Source organism: Patagioenas fasciata, chromosome 1 (assembly GCF_037038585.1).
Source record: "Patagioenas fasciata isolate bPatFas1 chromosome 1, bPatFas1.hap1, whole genome shotgun sequence".
Classification (NCBI taxonomy): domain Eukaryota; kingdom Metazoa; phylum Chordata; class Aves; order Columbiformes; family Columbidae; genus Patagioenas; species Patagioenas fasciata.
The window spans coordinates 173,827,618-173,848,658 of record NC_092520.1 but is presented as its reverse complement, the minus strand read 5'-3'; the positions used below and the strand labels follow the sequence as shown (position 1 = coordinate 173,848,658).

The 21,041-nt window shown below is 37.8% G+C and overlaps 1 protein-coding gene across 7 annotated transcripts in view; it reads right to left on the bottom strand.

The window, feature by feature from the left end:
* ATF7IP (activating transcription factor 7 interacting protein) overlaps positions 1–21,041 on the bottom strand; it is a 118,191-nt gene that overhangs the window by 26,748 nt on the left and 70,402 nt on the right. For 4 of the 7 annotated variants that reach the window (XM_065835757.2, XM_065835770.2, XM_065835762.2 and 1 more), the window contains exons 3-11: positions 18,207–18,290; positions 14,656–14,801; positions 13,333–13,470; positions 11,848–11,913; positions 11,116–11,189; positions 10,538–10,626; positions 8,642–9,280; positions 7,042–7,109; positions 1,075–5,594 (exon numbers count right to left, since the gene is read on the bottom strand). In XM_065835757.2, the coding sequence (XP_065691829.1) occupies positions 4,149–5,594; positions 7,042–7,109; positions 8,642–9,280; positions 10,538–10,626; positions 11,116–11,189; positions 11,848–11,913; positions 13,333–13,470; positions 14,656–14,801; positions 18,207–18,290 (2,750 nt within the window). In that variant the 3' untranslated portion in view covers positions 1,075–4,148. Of the gene's footprint in view, positions 1–1,074; positions 5,595–7,041; positions 7,110–8,641; positions 9,281–10,537; positions 10,627–11,115; positions 11,190–11,847; positions 11,914–13,332; positions 13,471–14,655; positions 14,802–18,206; positions 18,291–21,041 lie in introns of those variants that run through there. The other 3 variants (XM_065835789.2, XM_071801089.1, XM_065835780.2) reach the window with 2 other exon arrangements.

Genomic DNA, 21,041 nt, shown 5'->3' with positions numbered 1-21,041 from the left:
CCCACATCCCTGTGGCCATTCCTTTTGGAGCAAGAAGCAGAGGAAGGCTCAAAAGGAGCAACATTCATACAGAAAAATCATACATCCAAGCTACTTACTGGAAACAAGACTATACTGACCTAAACACTATATAACTATAGAGAAGCTGTATAGCTCAGGATAACCAAAAGAGACATACCAGACTAAAACCACACCAAAGCCAAGAACACATTCAATTTCAAGGCTTCCTTCCAATGCCTTCAGGTATTTGACATCGTGCACAATGAAGGTCTTCAGCGGGCACAGAGAAGGTGCATATAGTGAAGAACGTTTACCTTCTGGATCTACCATGCTGTACATCACAGTACTTTACAGTGGGGATGAATTACTTAAATAGCAATAAAAGAATAAAAAATTGAATATACTGTAAGATACTGGGCCAACTTCATTTAAAAAAAGGTAATTAGGGTACTCCTTGAAGTAACAGCAGAGATTTCCAAACATGTCAGGAAAAAAAGCACAGAAATAAGCTGCAGATTCACAGCACAGTACCAAAGCTTTTCTATGAAAATGAGATGCAAAATTAAATATATGGATGCATTATATACAGTTCCGATCATTCCCCACTGTTTTCAGAGTCAAATCTCTCAGGGAAAATGGAATTTAATCAATGACATCACAGCCATTGTTTAAAAAAAATCAGTCTAGTTGACTTGGTTAAGTGCTGGGTTTTTTTGCAATTGAAATATTATTTTAGGAAAAGATCTAATTCAGTTCTGATAGATGATAAACTTCTTTCAAAGTATGTTTGCTATATTCAGATTTTTAAAATGCATTTATATGATGATTAACAATTTTGTGCTAAGTTTACAGCCAAAGTCTAAAATTAAGTTTAAACAAACTGTACTTAACCTGCTGGTTCACCAACATGCTTCACCTATAATGAAAATATAATGGAAAAGAAAAAACAAACACACACACAACTCAGTTATGTTGTTATTTGAGGTTCTCTGCTGATACTGCCACTGAGGAGTCCAATTTACGTCCATTTTCACAGAATTCATGATGTTCACACAGCATAACCCGTACTGCAATGAACAGGATTGACTTGAAATTTTATCTCACAGTTAAAAAAACCAAAAGACCCCTGCTCCCCATATTACAGTACACATAGCCAAAGCTGACTTCATAAAATCAGCAAAACACCTTATTCTGTTTGCCTACTTCAGTTTTTCTAGAAAGGAAATATATACATGTAGAAAAGATTCATTCAACACTTTGAGTGGGAGGTGGGAACAGGAGATTTTTCAGTTCTGGAAAGCAACAAATATGTTCTACTAATTAAAATTAATTCAAATATTAGTGGAAAGCTTAGTGAAGACAGACTCCAACTCTTGTGTAGCAGTAATACTTCCAGGCCAAACCAGGAATGCTTTTTCTTGTTTTCAAAAAAATAGTTTTTCCCATACAAAAATAAAAAGCTAGTAATACTGCAGTTAGTAGCTTTGAAGTACCAGGTTCAAATGGAAGATAGTAAGAGGACGTTGTATAGTTGGGTACCAACAGAATTTAACAAATAAGGAACCAAAAAAATCCAATTCTGAGCGAACAGAATGGAAGTCAAGTTAGAAGCCAAATGATAATTAAAAAGAATCAGAGACATGCCTAGATTGGCCAATTTAAATCACCAACTAGATATGTGTTAAGGAATGAAACAATCAGCAATACACTGTTACAGTAAGTTATGCAGATGCAGTGAGGACCAGAGCAGGGCACTGTGGGCAGTATGACTACCAGCAAGAGGGAACAGAAAAGAATAGCCTCCTGCCAACGTACTTTTCTCATTTCTGCAGGATAAATGTTCAATGTCAGAAGGCTGGAAGAAGCAACCAGCTGAGATGAAGACAGGATTTTTTTTTTTTTTTTTTAAAAGAATACATACTCATCTTGGTGAAAGTTCAAAGTAAATATCTTCAAACAATAAACTAAATTTGTCAGTCTGGCTGAATTATGAATTCTATGAATCCCTAAAATTTCGAAATCTACGCTACTTTGAAATATCTCAAAGTTACTGCACAGTTCTCTTGTATTTTGAGAAATCTTTGCTCTTAGTTTTTTAGTTTTTCTTCTTTCTAGCCGTTAGAAAGCATTACTTTCTTTACCATTTCCATTTGATTTACTATAGGCTTGACAAAATTATAAACCTGCAACCATTATTTCCTTCCTCTAGTCATTGATGTCATAAGTGAATGCTGCAACTAAAGAAGTGTAGGATTGTGCAGGTGTAATTTGTATATTAACAATTACATCTGATGAACTAGCTCAATCATTATAACAAGAGCACACAAAAGTGACTGTAAACACAATACATAAGATGAATATAGCACTTTGAAAACCTCTTAATCTTTAATGCAATCCATCAGAAAATGGAACACTGTGCTGGTCTTACACTTTGGAAAATTGATGCAGTAAGTACAAATAACCTACCCAAGGCCGCAAAGGTAAACATTATGAGCCAAGATCAAAACTCCAAAGTTCATGCATCAAGTTCTCTGTTCAGACTATAACAAAGGGGTAAATCTCATGCATATTTGAAAGCCTTTCCCAGCAAGGAAGTTCTCCACAGAATTAGGAGTTTATAATGGTCAATTTGTTATTTCAGCTGGGAATTTTCCTCTATTTGTCCACTGATCAGCAAAATAAACACTTCCAGTAAAGTCCCTGGTGTGATAAACCGTGTGTGTGTGGGGGTGCCTGTGTGTACATACATATACACATGCATTTTGAAAGGATGAAGCCTTTCTTATTTCATTCAGTTAATATAATAGAAAACAGTTTTAAATGCTAAACTGTTTTTTCTTCCAAAGTGGACCTACCATAATTTGTGATTTGATGACCAGTTTTCCATTTTTATTTAGAGGAAGATCTCTCAGTTTGTCAGAATCTCTGATGAAAATCACAGCACAGAATGGCAGAGCCAAATAATGAGTTAGACACTCAAGTGTGATTCATTAAAAATTAACTATGAGTAAGCCCTCCTAATTTGTAATTTTTCATCATTAAAGAGCCTTTTAAACTCCAACTTCATTTCTCAGACAGAATTCACATCCACTACCCTGAGAATTTCTAAACTGTAAAAATCTCCTAGGGAAAATGTAATGATAAGTTCTGTTTACTATAGTGAATCTAAAGAAGTTGAAACCAAAAATAGTATTTGGATAGGATTTGGTGGGGAAGAGCAGGATGTGCTTCTTGTGAATTACACTATATTGACAAAGACTATGCTGACTATACTGCAAAGACAATGTGAAATGTAAGGGAAAGAGCAGGTGAGAATACAGAAAAACCTCTCACAATATAAGCACATAGAGAAACAACACTTCAACTCTAATTACTTGCCATTTAAGCAACAAACCTGTTCTGGACTATTTTCAGAACATTTTCCCCATTACAAGCACAACTGAAGAAGACTCCAATTTCAATATCATTTGTATCGAGTAGTGCCTTTGGAGAACAGAATGACTGAAATCTTAGCCAGAAATACTTAATAGGAAAAGGAACGACCTTCCATACAAATCTGTAGCTCACAGAGAAAATCCATTTAGAAGAATGTTTAAAAAAAAAAAAAGGCACAATCCTCTAGTAGGTCCAGAACCAATTTGAACAGCAAAGATGACAGTGGTCTAGCAATTCCAGGTGTTTTCATGCATATGTATATATTTGTAGTGTATCTGCATCTATTAGATTCAGCTTCTACTTTCTCTGTGCTCTTCAGTAATCAAGTATTTGATTTGTAAGATGCTACATTAGTGCCAGCAGGCACAAAATGGTATAATAAATACACTCTTCACAAAATATAAAAGCCATGCACTTAGTGAAGAAAGCATAGCTCTTCAGCTAAGTGGAAATCAATATCTCCCTTTCATTTTTTTAAAACAGCTCTGGTTCGGCCACTTAAAAGAGTCCCAGCTGCCAGAGAAAGTCATACAAACTCCAAGCTCTGCTCCGTTTAAGCTTCTGTGCCATAGCTCAAATCAGGAGTGCACATCGGATACTTCTTGCTGAACTAGAGTGTAAGAAATTTCCTTAGAAGACCAAATGAAAAAACAAAACTGATATTTTTTTTTCACTTTAGGAATTCACTTGAAATCAGTTCCATTACAGAAGCATCAAGTCATTGGTTCCTGTTTTATCACACGCTTTATAAAGACAGGTTCCTTACAACAGCCTTGAAAGGGACTGTCAGTCAGGTTACCACTGGCCATGTTCTTGGGGAGAAACACCTTGGAAGAACTGTGGTTCAACAGGACAGTGCTCTTGGAATTCAGAGCTGGGTGTCCCTCAGGGACTAAAGTCACAGAATTAGTGCCAGGTGGAACCACAGGCTTCTTAGGGAACAAAATTTTGCTTTGTTCTACAACAACGTGGTTTATAGAAGAGGTGGAGGCAACAGATAGTGATTCTTTTACCACTTCACCTGGGATCTTGCTATAGAGGTAACTGGGGGGGTTATTCTCCATTACATCTGACCAAGCTCTGTAGTGAACTTCCGCAGCTCCCCAGCAGTGCCTAATAGCAGACTCGGAGCGATGGCCCGTCACTGCCATGATTTCTCTAGGCCCCAGTCCTGCTTCACACAGTAGCTGGATAGTGGTAGTTCGGAGAGAATGATTGGTATAGCGTTGAGAGAGCCTGGCTGCCACACTTATCCTGGGCATCATGGTACCTAAGTAGTTCACACCCATCGGTTCTCTTTTGTACCAGACAGGCTGTTCTTGCATTTGCTCTGATGTTAGCTTTAAAGGATGCAGGTAAAAGGCAGGGGGCTCCGGAGGCAACTTAGACAAATAAAGCTCCAAGGAAAAAACAGGACAGTTTGGGTCCCCTGGCATATCATACATTTTACCCATTTTATGAGGATCTTCTCCATTTTTTCCTTTGCCAGGATACCTAAACATGGCATATCGACGCCCATTCTTGTCCTTCTCAACAATGAAAGCATCTGGAGCCAGATCTCTTAGAATTTCCCTCCCTCGTTTGGCAAAATGCAACTGCAAATCAAACCACACCTTGTTGACGAGTGCCAGTGGGCTGTGCAGTCCCAGCACACCAGATTGTTTGATCTTACGCAAGTCCTCAGCAGCTATAGGAGGACGGTGGTGAGTCTCATCCTTTCCCTGCATGCGCAGCATCTTCAGCATGCTCACAAATACCGTGTTTGCACTAGCAAACTCTTTGTCCTTCATTAAGCAAATCTGACGATTATAAGGTGGCATTTTGAGATGCCGGTTTAAGCCAGCACGCATTGACTTGTAGCTTGCCACACTGTAGGTATTTCCATCATGATTCCTTATTGTGTAATAGAACTCTCTTAGGATATCATTGAGTTCACTTACTGGGACCAATTCAAAGCTAGGATCCTTGCCATTTTTGGTCAGCCATTGTTTTAACAGGTTAGCTGCCCAGCCAGTCTGCTTGTGGGTGTTTTTGATGCTCTTAGCATCCTCTTCCTCTTCCTCCAAGCCAAAGAGGACATCCTCGGGGAAGTTAAAATTCGTCTGTGTTGCTTCTACCGCTTCTTTATTTTCTGATGAAGTTTCTTCCTGTTTCAACTGCTTTTCGAAACAATTGATCAAAGTTGTACCATCAAATATGCCACAGGTATACGGCACACAGCGAACTACTTTTTGTTCTGAGAAGTGCGGAGTAATACATAATATTTTGGATTTTACATTACAAAAAGCAGGTGGCATTAACTGGATTTTTCAAATGATATGATATATCAATTCCATACCTCGCTAGCCAATTAATATTCACCAGGTCCTTCTTTATTAACCATGGCATTACACATGCTTTAACTGATTTGACTGAAAGCAAACCTAGAAACATACACTGTACCAGAAGACTGAAAACCGGAAACCATCACCTGTCTCCTATTTCCCTCTTCCTTGGTCACCTTCCATTGCTAAATACTGCTACCACACACAATCTGCTTTTCCAAAGATTTTTCCGGGTTTCAGGCTCTACCAAACAAGAAAAACTGCAAAATATACTTCTTACATTGAAAATTAAATCTTAAAATTGTAAATCTCTCATCCATTCTGGTACTGAATTTCCAGCCTATCAAGTACTGACCAATGTTTTAATAGCTATAATCCACAGGTATCTTTGAAAAATTAAGTTCCAAACAACCATTCTTTATGAAATGCCTTAATAAAAGGCAGAGTGAGGCACATTTTATACTCTATAGTACTGGTTATCTTTGCCAGACTATTTCTATGAGGGGTGAAAACCAGAATCTTGTCCAATATATTTTATTCTAGCTTTGAAAAGCAATTCAGATTTAACTGTATCTTGAAAGACTATTACATGTGCAAATTTTAGCCAGAAGAAATTATTTTTATTCCCCTTAATAAAATGACTGCCAGTTAACAGCAATGTAAATATGAGGTACTTTGTCAAATATCTGTATGCAGAAATAAAATTAATTATGAATAATTTAAAATAGCGTAATGTCAACCTTTAAATTTCAAAGCAAGTTCAACAAATCTTAACACAAGGAATTCAGAATTACTGCAAGTTCTTTATCATGAAGTAGTTACTCCTCAAGAAGTTTCTTTGCCTTTGTTTTCCCCCCTATGACATATGGCAATGAAATATCAGAATCCAAATTCTTATTAACTTATGGATTAGTGTGGAAATGAAAGCATCACGATCATTTACAAAATATTTGTAGCTTTAAATTCAAGCCCTTCAGACAAATACCGGGCAGAGTTTTCTTTCATATATTAGCTCTGTTGTATCAGACACAATTTTAGCGTGCTTTGGAATTACTAACTCACCTACTTACACAAACCCCATCAGAAAACTTCTGAAAAGATTTTTAGAAGTACATATCCCAAGTAATACTCTGGATCAGAAGAAGAAAAATACAAATGGACAGAAACCAGAAAGCATGGCACAGAAAAGAAACTAAAGTCGTTTCATTATGAGCAATAAAGAACTTTTCTCCTGTGGATTGTAACTTTAGAATTTTATACAGAAACATAACCAACAACGTACCTGTGGTGTTCCTTCAGCAGTTCGCTTGTTTGTCGAAGAATCTGTTGGTGGCCTGCTTGTCTGGTTTTCTGAGGGGTCAAGAAAGTGTTCATTTGCAGTATCTGTACTAAATGCTGCTATCCACTATACAAATTTGGAGGCAATAGTCAAAACTACTAAACATTCAGTATGTGGCACATCTAATATTTTTCAGCCCTAATTTTCCATTATAAGTGTTCAAGCTTCATTACTACTATTTTTCAGAGGGAAGAGAAGATACAGAAAAGTAAAATGGCACTTTCCAGTCTAGAAGCAGTGTATGTTTTCTTCCTTGAAAGTCTGACAGTGTATTCAAATTATTTTACAGACAATTCCCTTGCCTAGCTGAGGACAAAACAACTCTCCTCACTCTGTATGTAAACTGACAAAATATTAAACTGAAAAAAATTACAATTATTCAACATTGTTGTACAAAAAACTGACTGAACAACAGATGGTTAAACAGATTGCAAAGTACTGAGACGATTTGTGCAAGGAGACCGAGTATCTTTATAAGCTCAGCCAAACATATATCTACACTAGCAATTTAAGCAGAATTCCTTGAATATTTGATGCAAACATTTAAATCTATGGATTTAAATTCTCCCTTCTCATTCCTTTTCATTTTAAGCAGAGCTTATCAGCAATAGTACTTGCCCAAAGCAGTGTTTCAATTCTGGTGAGAAAACTCCTAGGTTATCCACTAAGGTTATGTGAACTGCAGCAAATGAGACATGTTTTTGGACACGTACGCCCTTCTTTTGGTCACTGTGTCCGATCTGTTGCATTAAATCATTTTATTAGCTTTAGAGCTAAAAATCAATACAAAGCACATAACTGTCCAGCTCCGTGGAAGACATATTTTAATACAAGTAATTTAAGAGATGAGAAAATGAAATAAACCTACTACTGATGTCAAGCTCTGCTTGAGTTCATTTTAACACTATATTGTGCCAATGAGAAACTTGATATAATTCCAATTCACTCAGAAATCTTGAAAAAAAAATTCAATGTATATAAAATCAGAAGTGCAGAGAATTGTCATGGCATAGCCAAAGATTGAAAGTATTTTAAAATGGTTAATCTAGATACTGTATTTGAACGTTCATTGTGTTCAAACTTTTTTTTTAATGCAATAAATGTACTACTTTGGAACTATGTTAGTATTCAGTTGCATTTTCCCCCATTTTGTTTACTTTTAAGTGTCATGAAAATTAATAATTGTACTTTCCTTTCAGTATGTCTTTGCTTAGAAAAAAGCCAGACTCTTTTGAGAGTCTATATTAAAACTAAATACCAAGTTGTTAATGGCAGAATAGGCATTTTTGATTTCATGCTAGGAACACTATAAATCAAGTTCTAAATAAAACAATGCTTACAGAGCCACACTGCTGATTCCTATGGCTGAAACACATCTACAACAGAGATGATTTTGAACTTGACAATTTCAACAGAAAGGCAACCCAGAGCAAACATGTCAGTAAACCACACTAAACAAACAAATTTCCACAGGAGTGGAGTTTTTTGTTTCCCTTTGACAGCTATTTTCCTTTCCCAGTGTCAACATCCAAACATAACTTACCAACTCTGGGCACTGTAACGGTGGGTGGTTCAACAGGAGCTGTACTATTAAATGCAGAGAGGGGAATCTTCATCTGTAGGGGGGGTCGGCTGCTGGTGGTGTTATAAAGTCCTGAAGCACCCACTGTGGGCAAAGAAGTCCTAGTGGCCTGGGGAACAGGATGTGCAGTAGAAACAGCCTGCACTGCCAACGTTGTGCCTATTGACCCAGCAGTGGCTGGAGAGTTCCTCTGAATACCAGGGCTGGGCACAGATGGGCTGTTATTTGGTTTAGCTGAGTTAGCTGATGCCAAGGACACTGTAGTTTTGGTAAGGCTACCAACTGCAGATGAACTTTGTACAGATATAAATTCAACGTTGCCTGACTGTTGGTTAGTGACCAAAGTTCCCGTGTGGCCTTGTAGGAGCTGAGGCTGAGATGACACCGCAACGGGTACATGGAAGATTACAGGCAAGGACTGCAATGAGACTGACACCGACTGAGTGCTACCACTGGGCACTTGGTTAGTGCCAACAACTGTAGCTGTGTTAGCTGTGGGAAGAATTGTCGTTGTCAAAGAGCTAGTGGAGGTCACTGGAGGCTGGGGCTTAGCATGTCCACTGACAACTGTTGGAGGAGCAGCAATACTGGAAGCCGGCACTACACAAAAAAGAAAAAAAGTATTTGAACCAAGTGGGAAGTTTCACTCTGACACAACAAATGGAAACAATTTACTATGAGGGTGGTGATACACTGGAACAGGTTGTCTGAAGAAGTTGTGAATGTTCTGTTACTGTAAGTGTTCCAAGTCAGGCTGGACAGGGCTTTGAGCAACCTGATCTAATGAAGGATGGCCTGGCCCATGGCAGGGGGTTTGGACAAGATGACCTTTAAAGGTCCCTTCCAAATCAAATCATTCTATGAAAAATGTGGTATACGATTAGCTTTTTTGCCAAGAAAGGCTATATATACTCCTTTTCTGCTGTACACTCTGATATCCAACAGCCTAGTTAAAGATACAGTCAACACTGTATTTGTTTTAATGAACTATATACAAATGGCAAAAAATTAAGACATACAAAACACATGAAATACAGCACTTTAAACACACATTACAGAAATAGAAGTAAAACTGGTCCTTCAGAAAACACAAGAACAGAAAAAGTAAGTTAGTTATGACCAACTTGCTATGTGTAGGTAGGACCTTGTATCCAGAATGCTTTACTGAAACCAAGGGTTAATGCGTCAGAGAAGATACTCACTTTTATTTAACAAAATTTCAGGGTTTAATCTAAAGACCAGGAGTATTATACACTACAGAAAGCCTATATATGCCCACTACTAGATGATTCTGCAGAAAGGATTAAGTACCAGCTAAACTATTGTAAAAACCTAGGATGGTGTGGCTACAATAACTGTAATTAACAGTGGGTTTGATTCTACATTCCCTATAAAATTCTAATCTAGGAATTCAATTTTTCAACTTGATTCCCTTAAGAAACGGTGCTTATGACTTCCTTTAGTTCCCCAGTCAACTTATTTAGTTATGAGGCAGAGGGGAAGACATCACCAGCCTACTACAATGAAGTATAAAAAATGGCCTGTGAGCCATGTGTTTCACTTCTTGGCAGCTGAGAGACTGCAAGTTTTGCTGCCATACTCAGCAAACAGTTTGTTGAAGCATCTGATTTACCCACATGTTCTGGTTGGCTACATCAGCACATTTCTCCCTTACCTGGTAAGCACACTACACAAATATAAACTGGGAATGTAGTATGGAGCTAAACGTAATGAATCTTTTGACGTCAGAAAAAAAAGTCATAAAACCCAGTTTTGCTCTGTTTGGTTAGTTATTACTTAATAGAAAGCAATACAACTGTTAAGAAGTGTGTTTATAGTCCATAGGCAGTTTCTTACCTGCATTCACAGGGGCCTGAATAGTTGCTGGTGTGCTCTCTCCTACGTTCCTCTTTGACTCCAGCAACTGCCTCACTGTTCCAGCATTCCTATGGAACGAAGTTTCAGCATTCCTCAATGACCCACACCAAGTGTAATTATGAACAGCACAATGACGAAAAACCCCCTTATTTTACAGCCACTCTTTTCATTGAGGTTTTCTAAACTCTTGTATTTTCTACTTCCCATGCAAGTTAAATTTGGATGTTCCTCTCCTAAAAAAAAGCAGAGCTATTTGTAAATTTTCAAGTGCTTGCACCCAGTTTGCCTTCCACTGTGAGGATTTTCCCTTCCTTGAAATTAAACGTCCATTTTATCCATTATTTTTTAACTGCTGAAACAACACCCATCTTGGTTTACCTAAGAATCGATTCAATACTGCCGATTTACAACTTCTGTGAAAGAAAACAGAATTTTACAATTGAAGAGCAAAGAAGGAAAAGGAAGAGTGCCTGAACTAAAAAAAGAAAATACAAGGATTATCCATTACATCAGGTATCGTAAATTTTAACATGGTCACAATTGTATGGTTTGCTTACCGATAGATCACATTGTTTGCGTTTGCATTGTCATTTGTTACTTTCCCTGGAGACAGGGGTGCATTTTGTGAATTCTGAAGAGAGAAAAAAAAAAAGCCATAACAAAATAACCATAAGCCAGCTTGCAAACTTATGCTTTCATTATATTTCATATTCATTTATCTCTGTGTGAGATACACATTTTCTGAAGCTTACACTGCAGGAGAACTTGACATGTTTTCCAGCCTCCCAAAACCAATTTGGTTCCACCAGCCTCCCTTTCCTATATCCTCTCTTTTCATTGTTCTCTTGCTTTCAGGTTTTTACAGCATGAGAAGAAGAGAATTTTAGCTTCCACTTTTTCACAGTAATTAATCCAAAATATTCATTCTAGACACAGAGAAATACTACTGTTTGTATCCATTCTTCTCCCCTCCCCTTTTCACTCCCGTAATTAAGGATTCACTCTTATGACTCCGTACTCTTCATATTGAAGTAAATTAGATTTACTAACATAGAGTTTAAGGTGCTTTCACACTAATAATGCCTAAAGAACCTTCTGTACAAATCAGGGTTACATAACAGACATTAAGACTATTTTTCGATATCACTTCCTTTAACCAAACAAGACTAGCCTGCTTTGTGAATAGCACTGAACAAGAAGGTCACATCTTTCTGCATATAAAATGTCTTGAATTCAACACAATGTTTACACTAACTCAGAAAAACAAATACAACAAATCTAGTTCTTACTTCCTGTCTTTTCTTCAAGTCGTCCCTGGCTGCTCCAAACCGCTTTGTCAATCTAGCAATTTTAGCCTAAATGGGAAGAAGATGAAAAAAACACAAACAAAAACATAAATATCCTCCCCAAGAATCATCAAAGAAATCATATAAACTAAAAGACATCAAGTCAAAGGCTGTTTTCATATCAGGGGAAATTATTCTTCTTTGAAATATCAGTCTAACTCTTTGACATCAGAGCAGCGGAAAGATACACATGTGTCAAAAAATCAAGATATCTTAGAGACGAAGTGAATTATTTTCCCTCCTGTTAACAACTGCACAAACAGAATCCATCTTGCAGAGGTTCACACAATACTCTGCATGAATGAAAGCCACTGAATGCATTTGACTGTTCTAATGCCTTATGTACCAACCCTATTGAAAAATGCACCCCTTTTTGCCTTTCGTATTACCTGCTCTTCCCCCATTTGTCCTATTTCTCCCTCTCACTGATGCACTACATATCACACACACCTTACTGTCAGCTTAGTTCTACTCTATTTGATATTCAGGTGTCAGGTTCATTATCCTCTTAGGCACCATTCTCACATCTTGTCTGTTACTTCTTGCGCTTCCCTCAATATACTATTTGGTAACCATTCCTTCTGTAATTACCTCAGCATTACAAGATACTAGTTTACCCTGCCTAGCTTGCAGATCTGATGGCCCACTTATTCTGGAGGCAGTGGTTGTGCCACTTATTCTAACCAGGGACTTTTTGGTCCATTTACAAACCACACTTCGCACATTTTTACAAAGCAACATGACAGGCTACAATTACAGTCTGCCTTTAATTACATTCAGATTTCAACTTCTGTTATCTTTTACAATGTAGAGGTCTTTTGGAGCACGTAGCATAATAAAACCATGTAAGCTTTGACTGCATTCATAGCCTTAGTTATTAATTGGACACTGTAGCTGATGGCTGAAGACACTGATAAACAAGTATAAACAAGTATACTGAAAATATCTTAGCTAGCACTTAAGGAAAAGTCAACATAAAATGTCTAGAGCAGCAAGGGGAGTTATGTAGTATGAACTATTCTGGCAAACTCCATACTTCTTTTTTATGTTAAAATCGCCTTGTTGTTTGAATTCGTTATGACATAAGCTTTTAGTTGTCTTGTCACTTCAAAATTCTTCGATTTGTGTGGTGTTCCTTATGTCACTACTATGGACATAATTTCTATAACGAATGCAAGAAAGCATACTGCATTCAACACTAGCTATTTGCTTCCTTGCTAGAACATAATGATTTAGTTTCTGGACAAATATCATGGATAACTATCACATGATGTTTATTTGTCTGAACATCCTACAACGTCCAGTGCTACTGCCTTCTCCTTTTTGCACTTTTGCATTTTTAAACAACTTTCTGGCTCCATAGAAGCATTAGATATTTTCATACTTCGCATTTATTTGAAGTATGCAGTTCAACATACACTCACTCACCTGTAGTTCAGTAAGCAGAGTTTTATGCCTCTTGTTACATTCTACTTTCTCTATTCGGGTTTTCAAGTCTGCCAGAGTCTTGTCAAATACAGCACACTGTAAAGCAGTAAGTTTTTCTTCTAACAGCTTCTGGATAATCTGCAAAATTATCACCAAAAAAAGAAAAAAAAAGAAAAAAAAAATAAAAGTGCAATCCCAGAATTTGGGAGACCATCTATAAAAATATTCTCCACTTGTTTAACAAGTGTTCTGCTACAAAAGAAGAATGACAACAGTTGTGCCCTCTCAATGAAATAAAACTACAATCACCAATAAGTATGTGGCTGCAGAGCTAAGAAAAGTCCCTACATGTATTTTTGCAAATGCAAATGGTCCCTCTTTGACATTAATTCAACAAATTAATTTATTTGCAGTATGATAAATGTATAAAACATTATTACATGTTAAAAGAACCTTAATAGCAGAAGATTTTTTCATAAAGTGCTGTGTTTACATAAATTAATTTTTCTTCTCACTTTTCTGTTCTCATGAGGGACACTGGCATTCAAACAACAGAAAGACATTCAACAAAACTTAATTTCTGAGATGCATCTTCCCCTAGCAAAAATGTCCTGCATTACTCTTCTCGCAGAAGCTAAACATGGAAAAAGAAGAGACTGATTTCCACAAAGTTTACTTGATTTTTTTTTTCCCCTCCCTCCTATATCTATTGCCATATAAAAATTTTCCCTAGGAAACAAAAATAAACAAGCAAGAAATGTGACTCAGTTTTATGCACCCTATATTACTGAAGCTACAAGATGCACTAGCTAACTAACTAATGGAAGAAGGGCCCAATTTTTTTTTCTTCAACACCATAGGTTTCTTTACATTCCAATGGTGCAATCAGGCAATTGACAGCTCTGTAAAGATCTGCAAAATGCGACTTTGATTGCATTCGTCTGGAAACAGACGGTCTTTAAAGCTGGGAACACAATAAAGTGCACCACATATAAATATTTACCATGCTAAAATATCCTCTTTGCTAAGAATCTCCACCTACAGTCATATGAGACTTGAGAATTCAAATATTTAACACATTTCGAATGTAACTCTTCCAGCAGTTTTCAAATGATATTTCATCTCTTCTCAAAAGTAGGGCTATATAGGACTTTATATTAATTAAGCCACCTCTGTTATATGAATTACATCCAATTTTCAACCACAAAAAAGATGAAGTGTTTGAGAGTCAGGGAGTGCATGGGAAGGGATAACTAATACAAAGATGGTTAAGACAAATAACAGGTGCCTGTTTTCCATCTTTGCTCTGCACCTCCATTCTACCTTTTGTAATTTTTGGTCAACATCCTTTCTGGCTGTAATTTTTACTTGGAGTTCTGCTTCATAACCTTCTTCCACGTATCGACGACGTTTAGAATGAACATTGTCCATGTCCTCAGATTTGGAACGCTTTCTCCTTAACACTTCACCTGAAACAATTAGATACAACTGCTCGTGAGGAACCTTTAAAAAGACAGGTACCTGCAGAATGCCATAATTATTATGGAGTTTCATTGTTCCCCAGTTTAAGCTTTTTCATCCTAAACCAGCAAGAATATCTTTGGAAAAACAAGATGTTTGATGACACCAAAGCAGAACAGTCCCTTTGGTCTCTGTACATTGCTGCTCTGTTGATGGAATTCTGCTTTGTGATTCAAACCACTGCTCAAAATGCAAAATATCTCTGGTACCACCATTCTGTTCTCCAGAACTTGCCTCCAGTTTTTCCTGCTCCAATCAGCAAGAACCTACAATGGAACATGGCTTCTGAGAAGCAAAACAAAAACATGATTCTGAAAAAAGAACCCTCTTTTCCAGCCAGATAAAACTACATTTCATTCTGCCTATGTAAGCAATCAGTTTGTTTTCTACCTGCCATGGAGTTTTAATCTGTACTTCCAATCCATGGCTGAAAAAAACAAACAAACAAACAAACATTCAAAGCTTTTTCTGACTTCTGGGGTAAGAAGGAAAATAAAAATGCAACAAAAGAGCAGTCTCAAAATTGAACTAAATTATGAAGGTCATTTTCATCACAGCCATATAGCACAAAAGAACCAAAGAGATCTCATTTGCTCCTCTAGCTCCTAGCACTGTAATCTCTAGACATTGACACATAAAACAACAAGCCTGGGTAAATAATAGGGAAGGGGAGCTACAGATCACACTGTGGGTACCTGACCACCATCAAAACACCGAAGACCACAACAGCTCTCAACCCTTCCACCCCAAACCTGAGGCTGATACAGAAGGACAGAATTAGTACTACATCAATGAAGATTCACTGAAGACTGAAACAATGTAACAGTTACTTTCCACTGCCAGTTTTTTCTTACTTACATTACATACATTGAATTGTATTTATAATTTCACAAATTTCTTATAATTTGAGGTTTTGACTGATAGATTTCTGATGGCTTCTGATTTTTTTTGTGAATTTCAATTAAAATGCACCAATGTACTAAAAATTATTAAAAAGTAATATTTTAAAATCTGTGTGACAACCTAGGTTATTTTTAAAAGTTTGTGAAAGCGTAGGTCCTCGGATTTTAGGTATGTTTTATAAGGCCACAGGGTTCTTCATAAACATCTGCAGAATGCTCAGTATTTACAAGCAGTATGACGTCTGAGTTTTTCATTGTTTTTTCAGAAAGACAGTAAGCAGTGGAAATACAAAAGAAAAAGAGCTGTTTTTCCAGTCTCCTTCCATCCATCAGAAAAACTTGTAGAAATAATTTTTTTTTAAAATAAATATGAATAGTTACAATGCTATTCCCAGGCTAGTGAAGACAAGTTTATTAGGATCTCCCATACAACTCTTTCCTAACCCCAGTCAGTCCTCTTTAGAAGACGTCTAACTGCTGAATAGTACAAGTAGCTTGTAACATGCAAGAACTACTTACATATTTAACAGAACATGTTTAATGTTTAGGTAACTTGTTCTGAAGCAGATATAACATCTAATTTTACTGCAGTTGGATTCTCTTTGAAGAGCTTCAAGTTTCTTGGCTACTAGTGGACAGGGTATCTAAATGAGGCTGTGACTTATAAGAAACCCCATCAGCTTCTTATGTGCTGCATCAGCTCTTCTTGATCAAAGGGTGCTTTGTGCTTACGCTCCAGCGGATTCCTCGTGAAGGTTCAAATACTCTTTCAGCAGGTACAAGGGATTACTGCTGGGCCTAGAGCGCAGCTCGCAAAAAGCAGCTCCCAAACACAGGACCTTGCACAGCAGGGTGCACACAAGGCAGATGGTCCCTGCACTCAGTGACAGTGGCAATGTGTCACATGGTGTGGTCTGCAGCAGCCACTCGAACAACTCTTTGCAAGCCTTGGGATGCAGGGATTATCTAGGGCCTACCCTTCTGGCTGAGGCAATAGCAGAGGGATATGAGCTTCTTGGCTGCAGAAGGTGCAAACTAGTGGAAGAGCTGTGTTACCAACTTAGAGGAGCTGTGGGAGGAGGTCTGGGGATGGCACAGCATCAGAAATGACAAGAAATAGATTGACTAGATATAATCCAAGATCCTGCAGCCTCAAGAACTGCAACACCCAGCTGTACCAAAGAAGGTAACAGGCAGAGCCTGAGCTTATCCAGATACACACGATGGCAAAGGCTGGAAGCACCAGGACAGGAGGTCACACTCTGCCTGCAGATGTACAGGACAATGACAGATTTGGTTCAGTGCCCTCATAGCAGATATGGGGCTGGGAGCTGTGCCCAGTGAAATGTCTGAACCAGCAAAGCCTGAGCCATGCAGCAGCACCACATCTTAGTAGCAAGTGACTCTCGGCCTGCAGGAGGTGGAGGTCCCTGCCTGCTAGGGACAGGCGACCTACGAGAAAAATAAAGGCACTATGTGGGTGGGAATAGGGCTAGGAAAGCCAAAGCTCAGCTTAAGCTGAATCTGGTGAAGGACATAAAAGGCAACAAGAAGGGCTTCTACCAGTATTTCAGTAGCAAAAGAAAAACTAGGGAAAACACATAGGCCCCCTGCTGAATGAGGCAAGGGAGCAAATGACAAAGCGCACAGAAAAGCCCTAGGCATTCAATGCTGCCTTTGCCTCTGACTTTAATGAGAAGACTTGCCTTCAGTAACACCAGCTCCCTGAGACCAGTGGGACAGTCAGGAGCAAAGGTAGACTTGCTCTCGGTGGAGGAGCACTGAGTTAACATTTAAACAAACTGGACATACACAAGTCCACTCAAGCCACAGGGATGAAAGCATGAGTGAGGAAGTATCACTAGCAGGTCAAGGGAAGTAATTACTCCTCTTTTATCAGCGCTGTGAGATAAGCTTGAGTCTTTTATTTATAAGCCCAGAACTGGACACAAGAAAGATGTGAGTATCCTGGAGAGAGTTCAGTGTAGGGTTACCAAGATGTTTTACAGACTGGAGCATCCGTCATATGAGGAAATGACAGCTGGCATTGTTCAACTGGAGAGAGTAGTTAGGGATATTTTATAATGTGTGTAAATTACCTGATGGGTAGAGAGTGAAAAAGACAAAGCAAGACTCTTTGTGAGTACTAGTGAAAGATAAGAGATAAGAATGCAAACTGAAATACTGGAAATTGCATTCAAACATATAGAAACTTTTTTACTGTGAACGTGCTCAAACACTGTAAGTGGAACAGTGGAAGGTGCTGGAGTCTCCACCTGCAGAGATATTCAAAACCTGTCTGGACATGGTTCTGAGCAAACTGCTCTAGTTGGCCTGGTTTTGAACAGGGGATTTGGACCAGATCACCTCCAAAGGTCCCTTTCAATCTCAACAATTCTGTGTCTCTAACATATGCCACCAGTGAAGCATAATAGTTTTAACATTATGTACTTCTCTCTGTGTGTTTCTCTCCTTCTTTGTGGGCCTCTTCTTCTTTATCCTCCTTGCTCTCCTTTCTTCTCTCCTCCACCTCTTCTATAAACAGAAGAAAAAACACCATGTGTTACTTATGTTGAACCACAAAACTCTTGTAAGAGTCCTAGAGAAATAAGTATGACATAAGGAATGTAGCGATTAAAAAAAAAATTTAAAAAAATCAGAGGATACCTTCAGAGTAAAAATTTGAACCACCGTACAACATACAATGATCCACTTCTACATTTGCTTAGCTTTAAAATCAACAGAGTACAACAAAGTTACCCCTGATATTAAACCATGTATTTCTAATGTAGTTAAAGTTCTCAACAAATAATTTTATTTAATTTTTCATCTAGGAAAAAAATGTAAAAATTTCAGTAGCAAAATACTAATATTTTTCTCTATTTACAACTGGCAAATTTATCCATAATCTTTATGGTAGACAAGGCCTAGATTCTTATTTTCTTTAAAAATATTAATTTTAAAGTTTCTAATACAAATATCACAATTTAAGACTAGTCATTCAAAGACACAGATATTAGTAAATTATGAGGAAAAAAATGAAATAAAACCCCAAATGCACACAGATTAAGATGAAAAACAGTAACACTTCCTGAAAACTTTTATTATATGTTCCATGAATTTCCATTATGTGTTTCATACAGGCTGCATTTGTCACCTCCACTATGTTTAAGATTACATTAAAATCTCTCCAGAATATAAGCAAACAGTCAGCACTGTTATTCACATCTTGATCTGTATAGTTCTCTAATTTCCTTTTTTTTTTTTTTTCTATTTTGTGATTACAGCAGAGTATACTAGCTTTTTTCAGAGAAAGTTCCGGCTGCAAAGACATGCTTGATGCTTTCTTAACACTAAATTTTACTTCTATTACGAAGAACATCTGAATGATTTAAAATAAGTCGCGTAATAAATCAGAAAGAGGGAGGAGTCAGAAAACAAAAAAGAAATAAGACTTTTTTTGTTAATTTATACAAGAAATCATATCACATAAATTCTTCAAAACCAATCTGATTAATTTTTAGTAATTTCTACAGCTGTAAGCATTTAGATCTGCTTAGTGACTGACTGGATGCAAACCTGGATGTCAGTTCTGCCAATATATACATATAAATGGAAATAAAAGCAATGAGTAAGCATAAGAGCATCTGAACAGTATTTGCAAGTTACTCTGAACTGCAAACTCATACTCTCATTACTCCATAATCCTGTAACCACAATATTCTCTTTATAGATTAGCTAGAACTGATGTGTACATACACTAATTACAACAAAGTACAAAAGCACAGACTTTCTAAGCTATGAATCCTTGACCACACTCTACCCAAAAGTTATTATAAAACAGAAATACAGATTTTTCCCTTGAAACATGACAGGATTTGACTGTTTTTGTTTAGAAAGGAATCACAGATTCATATATTTTCAAAGGAAACATCATGGCCTAGACAAGCTGGAGAAATGGGATGACAAATGCTTTATGATACCCAACGAGAACAAATACTAAAGTTCTGCACCTGGGGCGAACCCTTGCAACGCCACAGGCTAGAGCCCACGTAGCTCGGGAGCAGCTCTGCCCTGCAGGCTTGCACTGGCAGCAAGCAAAGCGTGAGTCAACGACATGTCCTGCAGCAAAGGAGATCCACAGCACCCACAGGAACAGAGCAAATACATCACTGAAAGCAGTTATTGACCTTTGCTTGGCACTTGTAATGCCATCTCTGGGTAAGGAGCAAGAGACTGCTAAGGGGCTGGGGAACATGACCTGTAAGGAAGGCTGAGGGAGCTGGGCTTGTTAGAGTGGAGAAGACAAATCTTAATGGGGACTTAAAAACAGATCTCCAATACCTGTAAGCTGGCTTTTGAGAAGATGGAGCCAGGCTCATTGTAAAAGTGCACAGCAAAGGATAAGAGACAACACATATAAGCAGAACCAAGAGACTCCAACTAACAGAAAGAAAAACATTTTCAGCATGAAGAGAGTCATTGTAACAGGTTGCCCAGAAACATTGTCCAGTCATCATCAGTGGAAGTTTTCAAGACTTAACCGGTTGAAGTTCTAAGCTACTCTGTCTAATGTGACAGTGATGAAAAATTAAAAAGACAAAGGAAATATTTCACAACACAGGGCTTCAAGTAAGCTTCATCAGGCAAGATATAGCAGAGCCATCTGGAACAAATATAAGGAAAGAGACAGATCTTGATTCGGGGGCTCAAGGAAACCTCCCTCCATCATGATCTCAGAAGATACCACAAGATTTGGTCAACTCACGCACCTTGGATGAACTTTATTAATTATAATCTCATTATAATGTTAAAAAAACGCCTCCACCAATACAGCCCACAGCCCAGTCAAAGACTACAACCCACTGAGCATGCACTGGAAATTCAAAACACACTGTAACCTTTAAGTGAAGACAGCCATTACAAGAACCAATGAAAACAGGGTTGATTAAGCATTGTTGAAAGTACTGAGAAATGCTAACAGTGTGATAGCCAGCATGGAGCACTCATCTCTGCACAGGCATGAAACAAACAACCATCTTCTTATTTTTTTTTTTTTTGCACACTGGGTAAAAGAACCCTGATTTGTGGGACAACAACAGCACCTGCTTTGACCAGGAAACTGGACCTGAGACCTGCTGAGGTCCATCCCAACCTGAACTACTCTATTTTATGGTCACAACTCCTCCCACTTATCATAAAATATATATTTAAAAAAACACAAACGAACACACAAACAACAACCATCACCACCACAAACCCAAGTGATTCAAACACAAAACACAC